At 42.5% G+C, this 23056-nt stretch overlaps 1 protein-coding gene across 4 annotated transcripts in view; it reads left to right on the top strand.

Moving 5' to 3' along the window:
• The first annotated feature begins 4576 nt into the window (after positions 1 to 4576).
• Positions 4577 to 23056, top strand: part of smad6b (SMAD family member 6b) — a 28794-nt gene continuing 10314 nt past the window's right edge. For 2 of the 4 annotated variants that reach the window (XM_086072616.1, XM_086072615.1), the window contains exons 1-2: positions 4577 to 6069; positions 9334 to 9390. In XM_086072616.1, the coding sequence (XP_085928742.1) occupies positions 5301 to 6069; positions 9334 to 9390 (826 nt within the window). In that variant the 5' untranslated portion in view covers positions 4577 to 5300. Of the gene's footprint in view, positions 6070 to 9333; positions 9391 to 10193; positions 10272 to 23056 lie in introns of all 4 variants that reach the window. The other 2 variants (XM_086072613.1, XM_086072614.1) reach the window with 2 other exon arrangements.

The raw sequence follows: 23056 nt of genomic DNA, 5'->3' as shown, positions 1-23056 counted from the left end.
CAAAGTCATTGCCAGTGGCTATCTTGCTCTTAACTATGACAGCGGCCAGTGGTAAACGCCTGCAGCTGGTAATCGTGCACTTTAAAACCAACAAGCTCTCTTTAGAACCACAAATGGCGCCATGTTTAAGGCATGGTGGTTTTTCATTGCACTGCAACGCCGCGGCGGCGGCAGCGCATGGTCGTCATGTGGTGCCAATGATTGTACATCTGCGCAGAGCTGCCGCAGCAACATTTCAGGCAGATGGCCTCAACCCTATTTTAGTTGTGTTAACTGTACAATAATGGACGTCATTTGCATGGCTAAAAATCACATGATTACTTCAGATGGATTGCGCCAATTAACATTACCCGATTATTGGCGCTTTTAGCTGCTGCTACAATGAGTAGCACAATTGACGGTATTACTCGCAAGTTTCTCCGAAGCGGAATTCTTGCTACTACCGTAACTCTACTGCTAGTATCATAATCGCGATCCCGATTTCTGCTGCCGTGATTAAATGACCCTGATCGGCGGCGATATTTGATCTATAAAATGCAGTCATCCAACCACTAGGGGGCGAACACAGGGTTGAGGCTTCACTAAACTTGATAAATAACAAGCTAGCTGCCCCCTGCAGCGAGAGAGCACAAAGTCAGTCGATGGGCTGATAAGGGTAAGAGAAGAAAGTACAGCAAGAATTGGAGGGGAGGGGCGTTACGGTGAGAAGCTACGGCTTTAAAAATGATCAGCATCTGTTGTTTGGACTTTGTGATTGAATGCATTCAGTTAGCCTTTTCTGAAATTCTTGGAATGGAATGGACTTCTATTAATTAATTAATATTATTTTTTTATTTTTTTGTCATTTATTCTGTCAGTTTCAGATGTTTAATTTTGCTCTGAAAACTGTTATTGTTTGTTGAAAAGTAGTGAAATAGAAAAATACAGATGACCCTCATGAGGATAAGCGATTTGGATAATGGACGCTTTTCCCAACATAGTGATTTATTGTGATAACAGGATTACAACACCGATCAAAATAATAATAATAATAATAATAAAAAATATATAATAATAATAATAATAATAGTAATAATAATAATAATAGTCATGTAGTGCCTATGCTTTATATACTGTAATTACTTTTTGTAATCATTGCTGGTAGCTTAGAACTTGCTAAATAGATACTTGTCATTTTATATCACAATTAGGCATCCAATATCACCACCATTAAAAAGAAAACATGCATCTGATCGAGCCAACTACTTCCTCTAATTGATGCTTGAAACAGAGCAGCCTGAAGAAACAGCGAGACATCCCCCCCCCCACCCACCCCCATTTGACTTGATTATAAACTGTACAACACCGGTTTAAATAATGTCTCTCTCTGAAATAACACTTTTTGTTTTCCTCGTCTGACAAGCCATTTCGTTGCGGAGGAGATTGCGTTAGCAACAGGTGCCCGCAACGCAGTGCAGGCGTGATGGCTTCCGTGGCCTCCCCGCTGTTAACCTCCCAGTGGCCCAAAGACCCCCCCCCCCCCCCCCTCCCCGCAGCCTGCCGGCGTAACCTGACACCGGTGCGGACACTGGCACCATCGCGGGTGCGACCCTGAGAGCTTCAGAGACGATCCCGGTGACGGCGGTGAGCATGTGCGCACGAAATACGCATTGAAATAAAACACATATGATTTGTTATGACATAGCGATCAAGATAGTAAGAATAGGATTTTGACAATAATGTGTTTTTTTCGCAAAAATATTACAAATTTCATACTATAGAGTTTGGAAATAGTTTTCCCCATTAAAGTCAATATATTGTATCTGAACAAATTGATATGATATGACCTCAGCAACCTCAATGTATACTGCAGGAGGTGACTTTTTCCAAGCGAGGGTCGCCAGCCAATGAAGCGTTCTTACACTTGAACTCTTTCCCCCCTCCCGCCCCGAGCATCTTGTTACTGCAACTTGGCGGCTGTCTTTGCCGCGCCGATTTGAGAGCCAGGATCCTGTACCTATTACAAGACCGGGTTCAATTTAATTTCCCTGCGGTCATCGAATAGTAGTAAAGAGCGGTGACGGGGCAAGTGTCAACCTTTCCTTGAGCAAGAAACTTAACCTCTAGTGGGGGTCCTGAAGAGCTGCTTGCCACGATGCATTATGACCTTTGCCTTCTAGTATGGCCAGTAATAATAACACTACAGTATAGTCAGGATATCTGATACAAATTGCATAAGTGGGCACAAATTGGTACAGAGGGGAGGTCCTTCTTTTGTTTTTGTTTTTTTTTTCAAAAAAAGGCAACCCTGAGACATGTGAGATTTCGGCCTTTCCCGATTTTGAACACAATAGAGGAAAAATTCTTAAATACATTCCGATTCTTGGTATATGTGTCCCTGCCTGGCCCAGATTATTTTTGTAATCAGCATAAGTAACCGCGGACATTTTTTTTTATGTTGTACACAATTCATCACTACACAACTGTTAGCTTTATTCACAATCTCAGTCAAATGACTGTTAGTGACAATCTTGTTAGGCAGACAAATCATATTATTACAATAAAGAAATAATTGCCCGGTTCCGATTGAGATATTAAATAACTCTTTGGTTACCATTAAACCATATTCCCAAACGAACGACAGTCAACTTGAATCCTTTGCATTAGATTTTTGTTGTAGGCTGTGTTGACGTTCAATCTCAGGCCGCAAATCGTGACCCCTTGCTGGCCTGCCGCCCACCAACATGTCTAATTGTGTTTATTAAAACGCACGACCGCGATGGAAACGCTGCTGCCAGTAATTGAATTTCATCTGAGGTGGTGGGGGAGAGCTTGACCCTTGCATGCTCCTTTGCAAAAATTACAGCTGTGATGACATGCCTGGGGTGCCTACATATAACTTACTAAACTTATTTAGTCATTACAACTCCACTGTTGCCCTTGAAAATAATTTGCTGGTAACGCTTGAGTACACAACATGGAGTAGCCAAATGTCAGCATCTTCTGCTACTTTTTGTACCTTTCCACTTAAATGATCTTTAAAATTGCACTTGAAGAGCAAATATGTTAATTGCGCCTAACGACCAATCACAGCTCGCCTGTTTTCTGAAGCTGCGCTGTGATTGGTCGTTACGCTACTCCTGTGATGTCATTTTTCAGTCGACGGCAAGCAAGGGCGTATGAATGGACTAACGACGCCACTTACTCGCTGTCGTGGGGAAGTGGCGGCCTGGCGGCCATCTTGCGTTGCCAATCGCTAAGCCTGCTTAACTTGAATCATATGTCTGTCTCCAAGGAGAAAATGCCACATTGATAAGAATGTGATTTTAAATGTTGTCTTATAAGGTCAACAATGAAAACGGAACCGCTGTCAGTCACAATTCAAGATGCTGAGACTAAACGGTCGATGCTAACGGTGACATTTGTTCTTTGAAAGTCTCTCATTGTTCCATAGAGGGATCCTAGCGTAAAACATGTACTGATAAGTGTTTTCAACAACAACAACAACAACAAAAACATTAGTATTCAGTATAGCAATGGCAATGTAAGATGGATGCTCTTTGGCTTTCACCACGAGGGGCCAATTGATAGTCCATTCATATGTGGCAATATGGCTGCCCTCTGAGATGGATAAAAACAGATGGATTTAGCTGCTTAACTCTTATTCCACAAATTAGAATGCCGTGTTTAGACTAATGGGGGCCCATACAACATATTATTGTGAAGATTTTTTTTTTTTAAGGAAACAGTCCAATATAGTTGAAATTATATGGGCCAGCACTACTGATTTTGAAGGGCAGATGAGATTGGCATGGCAGAACATAATTGTGGAGGCTGAACTGTGACTAGAGCCAAAACAAAAAAATCGAACATCCGCATCTACTGGAAGCAATGGAGCCAAGAGAAAAACACTATGACTCTTAGGAATAAATCAATAAAAAATTAATGGAACAAATATGAGAATTTAAGTTGTGAATATATAGGTCAGCTCTTCTTATAGTGTTTAGGGCAGCAGAAAAGGCCCGACGTGGTAGAACATCACACATGAAGTGTTTGCAAATATTATTTGAGGATATATAAACATTGACACTTTTTTCATTATTAATTAATTAATTTGTTTATTTATTTAATCAAACGTGGAACAAAAATAAAAGAAATGCATAGTGCAATATATTATCTGAATGTTTTATATGTAGAGGAGGATATAACCCGCCAAAGTATTAATACATAAATACAAAACATGGGAGTTGCTTGTTATTTTGCAGGCGCGCACGATAGCGAGCTGAAGTGTAAATAACTTTTTTTGAGAGTGAGTCGAAGTTAAAGCGAGTGTGGTGGCCGTTTCGCCTTTAAGAGTTAAGAAACTTGAAACCTTGTTTGCGCAACAATCAGTGCAGCTCCCAGCCGCCAAAGTGTCTAGACTAGCACATGATGGTAGTCAGCCAATGGCTCCAGCGCTCTCCTCGGGGGCCCCGTGTGTGTGCGTGTGTATGTGTGTGTGCGTGTGCGTGTGTGTGTGTGCGCGCGCGACTGTGTGCATGTGAGAGAGAGAGAGAGAGAGAGAGAGAGAGAGAGAGAGAGAGAGAGAGAGAGAGAGAGAGAGAGAGAGAGAGAGAGAGAGAGAGAGAGAGAGAGGTGAACAAGAGAGAAACGGGGAAAAGAAAGCGAGCTGGCTTGCTTGCAGTTCGCTTGCACTCTGAGGAGAGAAGCAGGAATGCGCTTCTTGGTCCCGGGGCTCGCTCCTCTTCTTCGCATGGATCCATCGTTGGGATTGTCCAAAAAAAGAAAAGACAAGCAGTGACGTCTCAGGAGGACGAGGATGTTAACACCGAGCGCCTTGTTTTGGGATTTAATCGTCGCTTCTGTGCTCGCCGTGTGACAAACAAACAAAAGTGCCAAACTTTTCAAGTCTGCGGCGTTTTTTTGGGAGCTTGGGGTGCTCCTTTTTTTCTCTCTCTCTCTCTCTCTCTCTCTCTCTTTCTCTCAATGATGGACTCCGCGACGTCAAACGGTGTTCATAGCTGACTTGAAACCAACCCGAGTTGTTTGCTACCCTTTTTAAAATTTGATTGCATTCTGCTCGGAATGTGGCGTTCGGTCGCTCGTGTTATTGTCGTGCGCGTAGACGCGAGCGGTGCGCGCTGTGTCTGATGTTGCCGTTTGGCCGGCAGTGCTCGTCGGTCGGCTGTGCATGCCTTGCACGGCGCTTCGCTCGCTTCTTCATGTTGAGCGTGTGCAACGTTGGGACAGCCGTACACGAGTAACCCAAACCCCCGCCCCCCACCCCCCACCCCGATCCGAATAGATAGTCAAGTTGTCGTATGTTCAGGACGAAACGCTCAGGTCTTGTGCGGCGACTCTGGAGAAGCCGTTTGATTCCAGATAAAGAAGGGGACGATGGAAATGGCCAAACTAGCGAGGGGTGCAGGGACGATGTGTTCGCGAACAACCCGCAGAAGATTCCCAAAACGGAGTTCCGACCGGTGACCCCCGGCGGCTCTTGCGTCGGGGAGGCTGGGGGCCCCGTGGAGGTGGTGGACCAAGATGGGGGCGCGGGGGGCGCGCAGGACCAAGGGGGTCCCCGCTCCGTGCAGGACAGCGACTCCGGGACGGTGACGTGCTGCTTATTCAAAGAGCGGGACCACTCCGAGCTCAGGGCTCCAGAGGCGACCCCGGGCGGCAGGGACCCCGGCTCGTGCCACTTGGCGTTTGGGGGCCTCGGCCAGCGGGACCTCGGCTCCCCCGAGGCCGACCGGGAGGCCATGCCGCGCGCCGTGCACGAGCAAGAACTCAAGTCGGCCACGCACTCGCTTTTAAAAAAGCTCAAGGAGAAGGCGCTGGATACTTTACTGGAGGCGGTGGAGTCCAAAGGCGGCCTCCCCAGCGATTGTGTCCTGGTGTCCCGGACTGAGCTGAGGCTGGGCGGCCATGTGGCGTCCCCGCAGCTGCTCGTGTGTAAACTGTACCGCTGGTCCGACCTCCAGCACCCGGCCCAGCTCAAACCGCTCTGTGAGTGTAAAAGCTATTGGGGCCCGGACAATCCAACTGTATGCTGCAACCCTTATCACTACAGCCGCCTCTGTGGGCCAGGTAAGAACTCCATCGGCTCACCTTACGCATGCACAATCAACTACTGCGGCGACTCTCAAACCTGTATTCACCGATTAAACACTTAAGTACTGCCAATGTTGAAATACAGTAGTGTAATGTGTTCATCAAGAAGTATACTAAATATATTTATCAGTGTAACATAATGGACAGATTTAACGTCAACGCTGCTTTTTAAATCTAAGACAGCACAACATTTGCTCTTAAAATGAGTCGGTAAGAATGTATGTAGCTGATTAAATGTTTGAAAATAAACAGTTCAAAAGACACAATTAAAATTCAAATGTAGCTGCCAATACTATTTAATCCACTGTGACACGACGCACACTGAATTCAGTGATACTTTAGTTTACCACTAGAGGGAGCTCACTCGTAATACGGAATCACTGACCTGGAGCAGTGTTTTTCACAACAGCTTTTGAGCCAAGGAACATATTTTGCATTCGAAAAAAAATCTCATGGCACACCATCAAACAAAATAGGCATACACATGAGAATCGTATTACATTTTTTGACCTGCCATCATACGCCACAGACAGATGACTCCCCAGATGCATTACTTACATTTTTTTAACCAATTGTATGACACACTTTAATCACTCTATATCTAGAATTTACTCATCATTTGTACCTTTATTTTTTTCATTGCTCCTAATCTTTTCTTGATTGCTCTTAAATGACATTTGAACTCACTTTAATTCACTAACTGAAGCATGACTGCCCAAAGTGAACACTAAAAAATCTCCCTGGAATAAAACTGGTCGATTCTCCCGTTGCCGTGTATAAAGTTGTCCCTGAGTCTTTTCAAATGATCGATATGGATTTCTATGGAGAAATATTCAGAACTTGTATACAGTTTTGAACGAAACGATTTGTCAGTATATGTCTTACATCACTCACGTCGGCCTGTGACATATCGGCCTCGCAATGACGCCGTGTGTTTGCCTCTTCGAAAAAGTTCACGTTTCCACCGCATCCGTTCGCTAATGTCTGCCGCGTGACTTCCGCGTCCCCAAAATGTAAGTCGTCTTTTTTTGTATATCTTCCCAACTGTCGTTGAAGTCGATTTCCACCGAACGACGGTAATTGCCGTAATAATCGTAATGAATCGAACCTTGGGCTATTGTGCCGGTGTCGTGGGGGCTCCCTGACTTATTGAGCACATTAAACTGGAGGCAGCGGGCGAGCCTGCAGTTTGGCGAAAGCCCCAACGCCGGGCCACTTGACCCCCGCTGACACCATGACAACGCGCACTATCGTGTGCAAAGATGCGAGTGTCGGTATTTCTGTCTCCTCTCTGGCACGGGAGGTGGTTTTTCCATAACATCCATGTTTACGAGCCAGCTGGCTGCTTTTCGGCTCTTCAAAGGCATGCGTGCAACAATATTCAATTAAATGCGACACTTGTGTTGTGCACGCGAAAACACGATTGGTTGTCTTTTTTTTTCGTCTTTTTTTTTTTGTCGATTGCTTTTTTCTTTGCTTTCCTGCCGTGTTGTTGTCAAGTTGCTCCCTTCTAAAAAAAAAAAAAAAAAAAATGGGAGATGGACTTCACATTACTCATGTGAGGACCCGGGCTCGTAGTAGACATAGCTCACATGCGTTCATGCGTGGCCTGATAGAGATGGTATTTCTTTCATGCTATTCATGGCCCAAGCTTTGAATCAAGATCTTAATCACTGGCTTGGACATTGTTTGGAAATGAGATGTCAAAATTTGGCGAGAAAAGTACTCAAGTTCGAAAAGAAGTCTTTTCGAGAGGATTCGATTGTACGTGCGTTGGACCGCACCAAACGCATCGCTTTTTTATTTGGTCGGCCATTGTACATTTCAAATGAGATCCGTTTCAAGTTGCGCCTTTTTAAAAGCCCTTTTGTCCTAAGAGGTCCCCTCATGCTGTTTAGGTGGAGGAGTGCTGATAATATAAAGTTTGCATACTACTGGCGCCAGACTGACTCGCTTGCGTCTCTGAGTTCAGATCCTGGCAATTACTGCCGCCACTCTTAAAGGACCTGCTGCCTATTATGCGTTCGTCCTTCCCCTTTCCTCTCTGCCCTCCTTGTGCAAAGAACTCTCCTTATTTCTCCTCTTTACAAAAGATAAAAAAAAAAAAACATCCCGTCCGAAATAAGCACGAGTCGTTTGCTTTCAATGAATGCAAGCGCTTCCTGTAAGTTTGTTCGGCTTGTCTTGCATTGTTGCATTACTGTAATGTAGACAATATGAGGTTACCCTTGCGCACTACTACAATTCTACAGTACAAGCTTTCTATTGGCTCTATTAGGTAGTTTGGGTGTACCTAATTAAGTAGCTATCCACTTATGCAAAGATGTATACAATTGTGATTATATGCTAATTTGTGTCACAAAGCCATATGCTGATTATGGGTATGCACTAAGGCCTGACCGATATGGATTTTTTCATTTTTTTTAGGCTGATGCCGGTTCCAATATTTGGCAGAATAAAATTCTGATGACCATTTAATTGGTCGATTAATAAACAATATATATACAGTACTGTATAATGAATGAAATAGCTTCTTTTTCAGTCCCTTAAGCTTAGAACAATGATGATGTTACCATGATTGTTATACATGACTTTTTCCTTTATTAAATTTTAACTTAATAACTGTGAGAAAAATTGGCAAAAAATCTGCCCTTTTTTGCCAATTTTTTGGGTGTTTGAATGTCATTATCTGTGTTCATAAAAATGTAAAAAAAAATTATAATAATAATAGTAATAAATTAAATAAATAAAAGCCGGCGAAAAAATTTGCAAAAATCTGACAAATTTTTTTCTCAATTTTTGGGGTGTGTGTGAATGTTGTTATCTCTGTCTTATGTTGTAATGTGTTTAATTAAAAAAATATATATATATATTTTTCCAGATTATACAATATCAGCCAATTAAAACGGCCGAACGAATAATTGGTCAGGCCAAGGCTCTATTCCAAACCCTGTAGATGTCGTCAAAACATAAATATATTCAGTTAGGGGCCCCGATTTCCTTAATTTTGGGGGCTCGTTAATCGACAAACTATTTGTATTTGTTACACCGACATTGTTCAGTACCAGTTATACAATCAAACAAGATTGGAAAAATAAAGCTGTATGCTGCTTGTTATGAAAAAAATCGGTATCGGCAAGTCTAACTTTTTTTAAGATCGGTGATCGGCCGGAAAATTGTGACCCAACATGCAGTGTTTTGTTTTTTTCTCTGTATTTAACATCATGTCATATATTGCAGAGTCACCCCCACCTCCATATTCAAGGCTCTCCCCTAATGAAGAACACAAGCCACTGGGTAAGTGACACTCGTGATCTCATCTTAACTCATTCACTGCCATTGACGGCTATAGACGTCAAAAATTCATTTGAACTATTTCTATGAGTTTAACATATTTTTTCACTTTTGTTAACAAGAGTATGAAAACCTAGGGAAAAAAATGATAGTACATTTAGAACAGATATAAAATGTGTGATTAATCGTGAGTTAACTATTGAAGTCATGTGATTAATTACAATTGAACATTTTAATCGCCTGACGCCCCTAAAAAAAAAGATTATTAAAAAAAAAAAGTCTAGGTGTTCATACTCTTGTTAACAAAAGTGGAAAAAACATTAAACTAATAGAAATCGTTCAAATGCATTTTTGACGTTTATAGGCGTGAATGAGTTATCTCTAACTTCTATAATCCTTTACCTCCAATGACTTTGTGAAGTTGCTTCAATAACGGCTTTAATGGAGCTTAAACGCAAAAGTGCCGGCTCGGTCTCCTCCTGCTCCTTGGAATCCGCTGAAATATCCATTTTTCAAAAAGAGTGGCCTTAATTGTGGCGTAGCGAGTTCTATGGGCCGCCGGGCCGGCTAGCACGAGACCAGCTGAGCGTCCTGGAAGCACTTGTAGGGAGATGTCATCAGTTTAAAGCCTGTTAGTGAGCCTGCGCTGTTATCTATTATGGGATGAAACTAATAGTCTTTAGTGGATGGGGAACATGATATTGACACTAGCAATGATGAATAGTAGCAGGAGAAGGCCTGTAGCAACATTGCAGGGAGGCTGATGCACCTAATGAGGAGGCTAATTCCTCTTTCCTTCCCTGCAGACCTGTCAGACTCCACATTGTCTTACACTGAAACGGAGGCAGCCAGCTCACCAAACAGCACACTGGGGGAATTCTCAGGTGGGTGTGCTCCTCCTCCGACTGTTCCAAATAAGGAGATTGTTTTGGAAACTGCTCATAGAAGGCCAGAAAAAAAAAAAGAAGAAAAGAAAATCATGTCTGTACTGTTGGACAGGACGGTTTTATGGAATTTGGGTGTGACGAGGAAATTGTTTTTGATGATTTTGTAGAGAATTTCTAAATATGTGTGGTTTTTTTGTGGTGGTAGTTTGTCAGTGGTGCAAGGTTTTGGATGTTTTCATGAATAGTTTGGCTAATTTTTGGCATTTTAGAAAGTTGTTTGTATGCCTACTCTGTTAATTGGCCCATGGACTTACCTGACTATGCGTGCTCTATATCTATATGGCACTTAAAAACATTTTAAGATGGAACCCAGGGGCAACAGACCCAATGAAAGCAAACAGGAGAGGCCCCAGAATTTAACCCTGTGGAACACCATACGATCCGTGAATTCATATTGCGCATATTCGTCCGACCACTTCTAACTCCCTAAACTCCTGCCGTTTGATCGAACCCAAGTTAAGAACCACAAGCTCATAGTTTACGTCCCTCTCATGCACCGATTTGCATTTGCTAGCTAGCTAACCAATCAGCGCTGACATTGTTTTGCTTACTACGATTAACTCGTTCACTGCCATTGACGGCTATAGACGTCAAGAATTCATTTTAACAATTTTTATTAGTTTAACATTTTTTCCCACTTTTGTTAACAGGAGTTTGAAAACCTAGAATTTTTGTATTGTATTAAAACAGATATAAAAATTGGGATTAATCGTGAGTTAACTAGTGAATTCATGCGATTAATTACGATTAAAAATTGTAATCGCCTTTACGCTCCTAATTTTTTAATAATCTTTTCTTCAAAAAAAGAGTGTATTCATTTATTTTTTTTTAAGAAAAGATTAATAAAAATTAAGGGCATCAGGCGATTCAAATTTGTAATCATAATTAATCGCATGACTTCACTAGTTAACTCACGATTATTCACAAATTTTACATCTGTTCTAAATGTACAAGAAAAATCTAGATTTTCATACTCTTGTTAACAAAAATGGAAAAAAAATGTTAAATAGAAATAGTTCAAATTAATTTTTGACGTCTATAGCCGTCAATGGCAGCGAATGAGTTAATAACCCATTCATTCAAATCACATGACACAAAATTTCGTCATTCTTGTCACTGCTTGTATTACAAATATGTTGAGCGAGGTTCTGGATAATGTGTGCATTTTATTGCATGAAGCCATGACAGTGCGAATTAACCGTTCTATTCTAAAGAGAAAAAAAAATTGTATTGAGACAAGCCTGGTTCCAAGTACGTTATCCTGCCGTGAAACGCTTTAGCTGTACAACTTATGGACCGTCATAAATAAATCGAAACACGCAGGGCGAGCATGTTTGTGTTCATATAATAAATGCTTTCCACCCGTTTGTGTGCATTAATTCCCATCGTAGTTTTTTTTACGCGCACCTCGACAACAGGTCAGGTTCTGTATTTAGCACACCTGTTGAGCCTGTTTTGAATGAATGCGCAAACTTGACCAGGTTTCATTTTGGCCTTGTGTTTTATTCCCTCTCATTAAAAGCTATTAAGAGCGTGAGTCGCTCAGATAAAGGTTTCATTGTAAGTCGAGGTTCCGCAGGGCGTGCGGGCCTCCCCGCCCTCTGTTTTCCTTTCAGAAATATTTGAGTGGGATAAAAGCGTAATAAGATCCGGACTCATTCAGAAACACACTCACGCACGCATATTGCGCACATGCGTGTGTGCTGTCGTGGAAGGGGCGGTCGGGTGGATCAGCAAGGGATGTGAGTTGAACCAGACCACTTTAAAAAAAAGGGGGGGGGGGAGTGAGGGAGTAATATTTACTTGAAAAACATAGTAAAGTTTTTTCACTCCGAAATTCTTAAGTGAATTTTACAAGGGACGTTTTGAGAACTTTTTTTTTTTTACCGGTTTATTTAAAAAATAACTGTTGAGGAATAAACAGCCACTCTACCACTTGAGCCATGCCACTCTTGCTGTTGGCCACAATAATGCATTGCTGGTGTGTCCAAAATGAGACCAAAAACTGGTCTTGGAAGTACAAGGATTATGCCTGACATCATCAATATACTAACACACAGCAGGAGTGGCATGGCTCAGGTGATAGAATGGCTGTCTCCCAACCTGAAGGTTGTGGGTTCGTCCCGCAACCCTTGAGTAGCTTCTTTTTTCTTCTTTTTTTTAAAATAAATAATTACTCAGTCACTGCCATAAATTCATTAAAAAATATATTATTAAAAATTAGGGGCAAGAGGCGATTACTAATTTTTAAAAAATCGAGGTTTCATTACTCTTGTTAACAAAAGTAGGGAAAAAAATGTTAAACTAATAGAAATAGTTCAAATAAATTTTTGACGTTTATAGCCGTCAACGGCAGTGAATGAATTAAAAAGAAAAGAAAATATTATAAAAAATTCGGGGTGTCAGGTGATGAAAGTAATTAATCGCATGACTTCACTAGTTAACTTGCGATTAATCACAAATTTCATGTAAAAAATAAATGTACAATAAAAAAATCTAGATTTTCAACATGAGTGGATAAAAAAATGTTAAACTAATAGAAATGGTTCAAATGAATTTTTGACGTTTATAGCCGTCAATGGCAGTGAATGAGACTTAAGAAAAAAACTGGTAAAATGTACACAAAACTTTGTAAAATTTCGGAATGAAGAAACTTTACTAGTTTTTTTAAAGTAAATATGATTCTTTTTTTCTTCTTTTTTTTTTTTTACAGTGTGTCCTTAACTCAAATGCAACACACCGGTTAACTTACGTACGAGCTTTCATTTTGAGTTTTTTTTTTCGGGAGCGCGTTTCTTTGGAGGGTCGAGTAGCTGCCTACCGGCAGTGACGTATTCGGTCAGAGATGCCCCGTTGCTCCCTCGGCCGACTTCTGTCACCGCCACCCAGTGTGGCCCAGTGCGGCGACACTCCCTGAGTCAACAAATGAGGGGCTTGTCGGAGCGTGCACCGCAATTCCTGTGAGGCTGCGGTGAGCAGGGACTTGCTAGACATGCGAGGCTTCGCTTTCTTCCTACTGTGTTGCCGCTGGTGCGGGCCGCACTCGGGTGAGAGGCTGACCAGTGGACCAGAAGATGGTGTTTGTTACGTGCTGTGCACTCGTTATTGAAGCCACCCTGGCTCCTTTTGTTTTGAGAGGTAGGCTAAACGTGCGTTTGATTTTAACATACAGCATGAACAAACAAAAACACAGGAAAATTACAGTTTGCATATTGAAAACAACCACATAACGTCCACTAGCTTAATGCTAACACATAATGGAAACAGCATATTCGGGCTAACAGATAGCATTAATAGTCATGTTTTTTTCACACGGGCGGCTGACTGGTTAGCACGTCCGCCTCCCAGCGCAGAGAACGTGGGATCGAGTCCGGGCTTCGGCCTTCCTGGGTGGAGTTTGCATGTTCTCCCCGTGCCTGTGTGGGTTTTCTCCGGGTACTCCGGTTTCCTCCCACATTCCAAAGACATGCATGGCAGGTTAATTGAACACTCTAAATTGTCCCTAGGTGTGCTTGTGATTTAGAATGGTTGTTTGTCTGTGTGTGCCCTGCGATTGGCTGGCAACAAGTTCAGGGTGTACCCCGTCTACTGCCCGAAGCCAGCTGGGATAGGCTCCAGCACCCGCGACCCTTGTTGTGGAATAAGCGGTCACGGAAATGGATGGATATTTGAACACAAACAAAGTCAGTATAACAACACTCAGGCATATATTCTTTATCCTCTGCAAAAATATTACTATTACATGGAAATTGTTTTTCCCCGTGTCGTCCGCCAAACAAACAGTTTAAAACTCGAGCTGTCAAACGATTCAAGTTTTTCATCAGATTAATCCCATTTTGGATATTTGATTAATCACGATTAATCGCATAATTAAAAAGCTTTTAGCCCGTCAAATTTAAAGAGCGCCTGTTATGTGTTAATATTTTCGACATTTAATGTTATGAGGACGTCTTCGAAAAATGTTGTCCACTGCATAATTAGTTAATTACCTGCATAATTTAAAATGGGGGGAAAAAATGACAAGCAATATTCTGAATGTCATACATAAACATTTATTAATTTAATTAATGGTGTGATTAATCTGCGTTAAAACATGATTAATGCGATAATTTTTTGTGATGAATTAATTCGTTAATGCTTTAACTTTATATATATATTAATGCGACGTGCCGCTGTCTCCTCCACAAGTCGCCGTACATTTAGCACGGCGGTGCTGACCCGGAAATCACGCCGCATGTGATCTGGCTCGCGAGGAACAAGTAAACGCAAGTGGGCGCGGTGTAATGTGCGGAACAATCAAGCCCAAGCGTGCGACCCGGGGCCACAGAAATGATCGATGCGCGTTGTTCTGTGGAGCTTTGGTAACGAGTCTATGAATGATCACATCTGCATTATTCGATGCACTTTTAATCCAAAACAACTTGTGATGTTTCCGTTCGCATGGCTGATATACGTCCCTGTTGGAGCGTACGCGGTTAAAGGCGCCACATGGCCGCCGTTATCGATACCTCAGGCTTGCCGTGCTATCTTTAGCCAATATGTGCTCGTAGCCATCTGGACCGTTCTCAGCGTTTTATTTAAACGTGGCTGCGTCACATTGTGGGAGAAAGACAGCCTGCAGCAGACACTCTGGGATGTCTGTTTACGTCAGGTCAGCTTGGGAGCCTGCGCACGCATAGCATGCGACGTGCGTGCGTGTGTGTGCGTGTGCGTGCGTGTCATTGCCTGCGCTGCCCTCCCAGTGTGCCCGCACACCTGTTTCCTCAGCGCCCGGGACTCGTCGTGCGCACACATGAAGGCCTTTGAAGCGGGCCTCATTGCTTCCTGTATGACCGTCCGAGGGCCGCTCGCTCCCTACGCGTTCACTTTATTACGGCGCTCTCGAAACTTCATTTCACCAGCTGGGTTTCTCCTGGTGAAAGACAATTCCCTGGCAAAGCCCTCCGGACCCGAGCGTAACAGATGAGAGAGTGGACTGAATGGGGGGGGAGGCGTATATTGACTTACGGGATTATTTCAAGTAAAACTGGAACACTGTGATGCCCTCACATGTGGGCAAGGAGAGCCGCAGTCGCTGAGACGTGTTCATATTGACTCAATTAGTCAAACACACAAATACAAAATGAGCAAGGAGATATTCGGCCAAAATGCTCACATGCAGACTGACACCAAATTCACTCACCGGGCCACACCCCTTAAAGGCACACAGTTAGTACACAAATGCCATGTACAGTACCTACACTTTATAAAGCCTGTTAATTTCTTCACATTTGCTTTGATTATGTTTTTCTGTATCTGTGTCGAGCTTTTTTTAACATATCGGGTAATCATGAAGGCTACCGATACTAGCTATCGATACTTAAGGTAAAAAAATCTGGCATGCTGCAAGTCCTCCTTACCAGTAGTTGACATTACACTGTGGTGTTTTGATACATCAGCGAATCATAATTTGCGTCAGAAAAAGTGATTTGTTTGCAATTAGAGGTGCAACGATTAATCAACATCTAATCGATTATTAAATCAGTTGATAATGATTTTTGATAACTGATTAATTGTTTAGATACTTGGTTTTATTTAAAATTGCCCAAATACTTGTCAACAGGAAATGTTCGCCGATCTCTGTCATCCTCCATGGAATCAGACAAAATAAAATTAAAATAAAAACATTTGCTTTAAATTTGGACAACAATGATCGTTTAGTTTTTCCCTATTTTCCAACATTTTACAGAGCAAAGCATTAACTGAATCCTAATAAAAAAAAAATTGCACTATCAATATCAATTTAAAATTATATCTTATTTAAAAAAAAAAAAACTGATAGAAATTCAAACGTTTTTATTTATCAGATTAAATGATTAATCGACAAAATAATCAGCAGATTAATCGATTATTAAAAGAATCGTTCGTTGCAGCCCTATCTCAATTATGTTCATTTGAATTTTCATATCAAAAGTTATCTACTCTATCGGTGAAGACTGATCAGTCTGGGAAAAAAACGGCATTGAACCTCCATATTTTATACGATATAGTGCTATTTTTTCATGAACAATTGTTAAAAAAAAAAAATGCCGACATGGCGTCCTGTAATAGCAAACAATATTTACGATCAACGAATGACGCAACCCGTGTAACTGTTCCTGCTTTAGACTGCTGTAATATCATGGCTCCAGTCTGCCTGCATTCTTCCGTCATCACAGGTTGTGTGCAATCAAGCCATGGAATTCGTCAGCATAACACACACGCACACACACACGCACTCACGCTGCTGCGGCTGCAGGGGCTCCCTCGTATTTACGGGGGTCACGTGACCAAGAGGACACACAAAAGTGACCCGAGTCGTTGTCCTTTTTTCCCCTTTTTCCTTCCTCTTACCGAGCGTGTCGGAAAGCTGGAGAGAAGAAGCGGAAAGAGGTTGTGTATATTGGGTGCCCTCGTCCCTGTAATGGAAGCTTACTAGAGGGCATCGGTAGTCAAAAGTTCCCACACAGTAATCATTCCGCTTTCTGCACAATATGCCAGACTGTCTCTGGAGCAAAGGCACTTTGTCAAGCCCACTGGCAAAGATATGGAATCGATTGATCAGGGGAGTTGTGGTGTGCAGGCATTGAGGCCACTAATCGCTGTCCACACGATGACTGTTACGTTAGACTTCCCCCCCCCCCCCCAAAATGTAAGCTTGTTCTTCTGTCTTCTCTCCGCACACTCGCAGCAGACAATGAGGCGCTCTAAAATGTCAACGCCTGCGGGAACACCCTGTCCACACGAAGGCTGTTACGTCACTTTTTAAACCTTGCTCTTCTAACCTTTCTCCATAACATGCGTGCACTCGCAGCAGACTATCAGGCGCTCTAAAATGTCAACGCCAGCAGAAAGACCCTGCCACATGATGGTTGTCACATTCAACTTTCTACATTTTTTTTCGACCTCACTCTTCTGCCGTTTCTCCATGACATGCGTACACTCGCAGCAGACCATGAGGCAATCTAAAATCGGCAACGCCAGCAGGAAGATCTTGTCTTGGCTGTTACGTTAGACTTTTTACTATTTTTTAACCTCGCTCTTCTGCCTTTTCTCTGTGACTTGTGTGCACTCACAGCAGACAATAAGGCACTCTAAATGACAATCTAGCAGAAACACCTTGTCCACAAGACGGTTGTCACTGTGAACTTTTTACACGTTTTTTTATCTTGCACTTTTCTCCGTGACATCCAAGCACTCACAGCAGACAATGAGGCACTCTAAAATGGCAACGCCAGCAGGAACACCCTGTCCATACGATGGCTGTTACTTTAGGTTACTTTTTAACCTCATTCTTATGCCTTTTCTCTGTGACGTGTGCACTCGCAGCAGACAATGAGGCTCTCTAATGTCCACAATAGTGGACTATTTGAAAGGGAGAATATCCAGTTAGAAAGACAAAGCTAGCTAACCAAGTGCATGTCATAATTGTGTCAGAGAATGGTTAATGCCAACAAAGCTTATCTAACGGGGGGAGCGGTGACTCATGCCGGGGGTTTGAGGTACGTCACGGGGCCTCGTTTTAGCCACGCCCAAAAGATCAGTCGCCCAGCTGAGCCGCGATTGGTGGTTCTTAGAGCTCTGAGCAACTGTGATGTCATTTTCAGTCGACAGCAAGTGGCTAAATGGCCGCCCCCTGAGATGGATAAAAATGGGTGGATTTTGCTGCTCAATTCATATCCCACAAATATGAATCCGAATGCCGTGCTTAGACGAGCAGGGGCGCACACAACATTTGGGGTTGACTTCCCTTTTAATGAATCGTTTCATGGCAAATCGAGGCCTGCATGTGGCACGCTAGCCATGTCGCCGCCAGCCGCTGCCAAGTTGTCACGTAGCAACAACCGGATCAGCATCTTGTCGTTTGAGTTCATCTCCCCCCGGCAGCCTGGCATGTACCCTCAGGTTTCCACCGCAAACCCGAGTCTTTCCCAGCGCTTCGCCGCCCACACTCCCTCAGGAACGCCGATGCTCCAGGATACGGGATGTGGAAATAATGTGACTGGAGTGCTTCCACCCTGCCTCCTGGAATCAGGTTTTGCGGATTGTTTATTTGAGGGGAAGGAGTCCTCAGACAAACATCCTGCTTTAAAAAAAAAGCGGCCCAGGGTTTTTGCAGCGGTGCGGGGAGGTGCGCTGCCCCTGCGACAGCGGGGGGAGCCTGAGGAATGTTGGAGAGTGGCGCGATATGCTGGGCGGTCTTGTCGGGGCTCTCGTCACCCCGTTTGTCACGTCCAGCTCGGCGGAGGCTTGCGGCTGCACATCCTGAGGGGTCTTGCGCTCCATTCTCTGTGTAGCCGTGTAAAGTCCTTACCCACAATCCCTGTCTCAAGTATCTGTTCCTGTCCTGGGAGGCCGGTTTCCGTTTCCTCTTACGTAACATACACACACGCACAGAAATGAAGCGTTGATAAGAGCGATAAGCACATTTTTCATTTTCCCTTTCTCAGCATTGTTAGACGGCGATCAGAAATCCACTTTCAACTTTTCCTCTTGGGGGGCCGCGCCGCTGAATGTCCTCGGCGGAGTCCGCAGCGGCGGCGGTTCATGAATATGCCCTGTTGTTGTCTATGCGAGGGTGTGTGCACCTTGTGGTTGTTTTGATTGTTTGTAGGTTGATTGCGAGTCTAGATTGTTTCCACTCAGACCGAAACAAAACAAAACAAAAACAAAGCGGGCATCTGGCTTTTAGATGAAGACGTCTCCATATTTGTGTCCTCAGTGTAGGACGTGCAGACCGAAGGCAAAGTCAACATTGAACTATATTTAAAACCGTTTTTTATGATCTTTCAGAGTTGAGGAGTCCATTCTCGTTCAGTCCAGCTCGCCAAGGGAGCTTTTGGCGCACTAGTCTCTGATCTGATTTGTCCTTCCCCTGCAGGGGCGTGTCTCCAAGATGGCGATAGCCATGTCTGCCCCGTAATGAGTTTGGCATCATAGCGGCGCGAGAAAAACTTTCTACAAAGACGGCGTCATGTGTCTACTTATTACAAGGCACGCTTTGTTTGGCGGATAAGGCGCATTTTATGCTCTTCCTTTCATGATTGTTATCATAAATTTGTGATTATTTATTTTTTTATCTGCCGTGGGAAGGATGCTAACATCGATGCTAACATCGAACACGGTACATAGCTTGGGACTTTTCATGTCCTTTTTCACAGCGGTCTTTTTGACCTCATAAATGGTCAATAATATGGAAGCATAGAAATGCCAATGTAAAGTAAACATACATCTGAATTTTGAACGTCATTTCACGTATATTTTAGCATATTTAATACATTTGAATGTACGTTTGCAAGTACACTGACACGTAGGTTCGAACGTATTTAAATATGCTCAAACGTACTTGCAAATATGTTTGAACGGATTTATACCCTGTGGGATTATGGGACAGAATGCTACGTTTTTAGCATTTAGCCTATAAATATGTTGAAACGTGTACGTTTTTTTACCGTACGTTCGAGCAGATTTAAATCTGCTCAAATGTACTTCCAAATACGTTTGAGCGTATTTAAACTCCATGGGATTATAGGAAAGAATTACTTATTTTTTGGCAATTAGCCTACAAATATGTTGAAACGTATTTGCAAATTTTTTTGAACGTACATTCAAATGTATTTCAATACGCTCAAACGTACTTGCAAATATGTTTCAACATATTTATACCCCATGGGATTATGGGAAAGAATGCTAATCTTTTAGCATTTAGCCAACAAATATGTTTAAACGTATTTGCAAATACATTTTTAAACGTCTTTGTAGCCTAAATGCTAAAAACTTAGCATTCTTTCCTGTAACGGAAACCAAGCACCGCAGACGTATTAATAAATCTTCTTTTTTTTTTATATGAATGAAGAATGTTTATATTCTTAATTTATGAACGTATTGTTATAATGCAGGCCAAATGCTGAAAAAAATTATCTGTTGTTAGCATATAGCCTAAAAGTACGTTCGAACATATTTGCCACATTTACTCCAAATTGGCAAATCGACGCTTCTATAATAAACAGAACGATTATGCAAAAATATACAGTCTGGAAAAAAGTGGTTTCAACCTTCCCTAATAATAAATCGAATTCGATTCGTATTCCAAATTGTTCAGCCCAACGCGAGACCGTATTTCCTTTCATGGTTTGAGTCACACTGGCATGATACAAACCCTCGCACCCATGCAATTATATAACGTCAAGTCTCGGGAAGTTGCCTGCTAACTAACAAACAGTTGCACAGAATGCGACGACGTCACACGTTTGTCCCTTGTGCGAACAATTCAGCTTTGTTGAATTGAAGTCCCGCGCTAAATTGAGGCACATTGTAGTTATATATGGTCGTTATATCATTGCAACACATTTCACGGAGGCTTTTAAAAGCGCCGCCGCTTGGCCTCTTGACTTAGCGATATAATGTTGCCCGCGCGGCTGCGCTGCTAATCTGAAGCAGTCCTCGACGTGGCCTGAAACCTTTTACAGTGCATGCCACGAGAAACAAGCATGCGGGCTCAGTGTTTATCTGTCTTTTCTGGCCAGCCAGTGTGGTGCCAGCGCCGTCGGCTTGTTTGACTAACTTCTGAAGGGCTCGCAGATAAAGATTAATCAAAAAGCTCATGCATGACTCGGAGTCTAATCTCCCGGCACCGTGCTTGTCATTCAAGGTAACACGGTGCGCTGTGTTCAACCACAATAAGGTGTGTGCGCTAAGAAGGCTTCCGCCCCATTTTTTTGTTTTTTGTTTTTTGTTTTTTTTTGCCTTGCAAGTGACCTAAACGTGCGGAGGGATGCCGCTGCCATCTTTGCAAGAGCTCCATTCATTCAGCTCGGGTCACGGGGTTACAGCAACAAATAAGGAGCGTGCAATGCCATTAAAAATGTATGGAATGTCCAACTGTTAGTTGAGTGTTTTGGTTGTGCCTCCTCTCAAGGCTGAGAGAGGGGGAACAATGCTCCCTTTTGAGCAGCCACTGTAAATGTGCTTGCCTGGCAAAGGCGAGCGGAGGAGGTGCCAGTGGCGGAGGCCGTTTTTATTTTCTGACCATTTTACCCACAATTATAAATCCAGACTCTGGCCTTGGCGGCTATGATTTTGGCCTGTGGTCTGATTGCCGGTTAAAATAGACTCAAGATACCCCCCCCCCCCCCCCTTTCCTCCCTAGAGGTGCATCGACAGTTGCGCCCCAATCTATAGCCGTCAGTATTTTTGAAACTCAGAATAGCCGGTGCATTCTTTGAGCCACCAGAATGCTGTGTGCGGATTAGCCGCGGAGGCCCGTGTCAGTCGACATCTCCAAACAAGTCTTTTGCAGCGAGAGGGGGGAAGGACAGAAGCTCATTGTGGACAGAGAGGAACAATAAAGTGCTTCATTTTCTCTGGCTGTTCACATGTAACTGGAGAAACATGATTTTCACTCCTTCATTATCTTAAACTTGATCTGCCGGGCAAAAATCTCGCACGCTGAACATGGGACCCAAGACGACATGGGATTCGTTTTGAAAAAGCCGATGAATTTGTTTGATGCTTACGCAAAACACGTTATTTTTTTAAATAGCCTGCTTTGACCAGGCTAAGCCTTAAACAGTTATCCATGCAGTTTTCTACGGTTGCTCTCTCGCTAATTCACGGTTCGGTTCACGCGTTTTCATTTCTGACCTTAACTTCATCTATTAGCTATTCAGCTATTTTGCGGGTTTCTTGCTATTTTTCTTCCTTCTCGGTAGGTTCAGTCAAAAAATGTTTTTTTTTTAAGTGTAAATTTGTTGAAAAAACAAAACAAAACCATGAACATCAGAGCTCATCGCCCATCAAAATTCATAATGGCTTAATAGAGACATCAAAAGTCAAGCTCTGCTTGGTGGAAATTCACATATAAAAAGACAGTAGAAATTTTAAGAAATAAAATATAGTAAAATTAAAAAAAGTAAGAATATTTAAACAAAGTTTAAATTATCTGCCAACAGAACACGAAAATTATACTTGACAAGATTAAAATAATAATAATAATAATAATATTTTAATATTATTTTTTTTTAAAAATCAAAGCTATAATATATATAACTATTTTCTTAAAATACATAACTATTTACTTGTGTTTGGCCAACTTAGCCTTTCACTGCAAAAACCAAAAAGCCATACTAAAAATAAGCAAAAATGTCCCCAAATTTGGACAAATTGTCTTATTTTAAGCAACACAAAAAATCTGCCAATGGGGTAAGCTAAATTTGCTAGCCAATAACTCTTGACCCAGCCAGGGATTGAACCCACAACCTCCCAGTCTGAGGGTACGACACTCTACTACTACACCACTGAGCTTGTATACGCCCAGCTTGTATGCATGATGTCCTAAATGTTTTAAATTCACTGATTTCTCAATACTTCGTATAACAAACAATGCTTACTGATGAAACTCCCTGAAAGTCATTGATTTAACATGTAAACATCCTCACGTGTAAATTCCTTTTGACTTTGTCCCTGCCCTTGGGTTATAGAGGGGGGGAAAAAAATCTGTTTTTCTTTCGTGTGTCTTCAATTCTTGGCTGCGTGGCTTCAGTTCTTGCAGTCAGACTGTCGCATTTCAGGGTACGGTTTCGATTAGAGGTCTGGCTCTGACTTCCCCCTCTTCGCCTCTATGTGACTGCCAGCACATAATTTTTAATAATGAAATCCTGCCATTGCCTTTTAGCTTGAAGACTTTGTGCAGATGTTGACAGAGA

The sequence above is a fragment of the Leptonotus elevatus genome, chromosome 4 (assembly GCF_054856555.1).
Source record: "Leptonotus elevatus isolate MCC_2025b chromosome 4, RoL_Lele_1.0, whole genome shotgun sequence".
NCBI lineage: Eukaryota > Metazoa > Chordata > Actinopteri > Syngnathiformes > Syngnathidae > Leptonotus > Leptonotus elevatus.
Note: the sequence above shows the minus strand (reverse complement) of the source record. Positions and strands in the feature narration are given on the sequence as shown.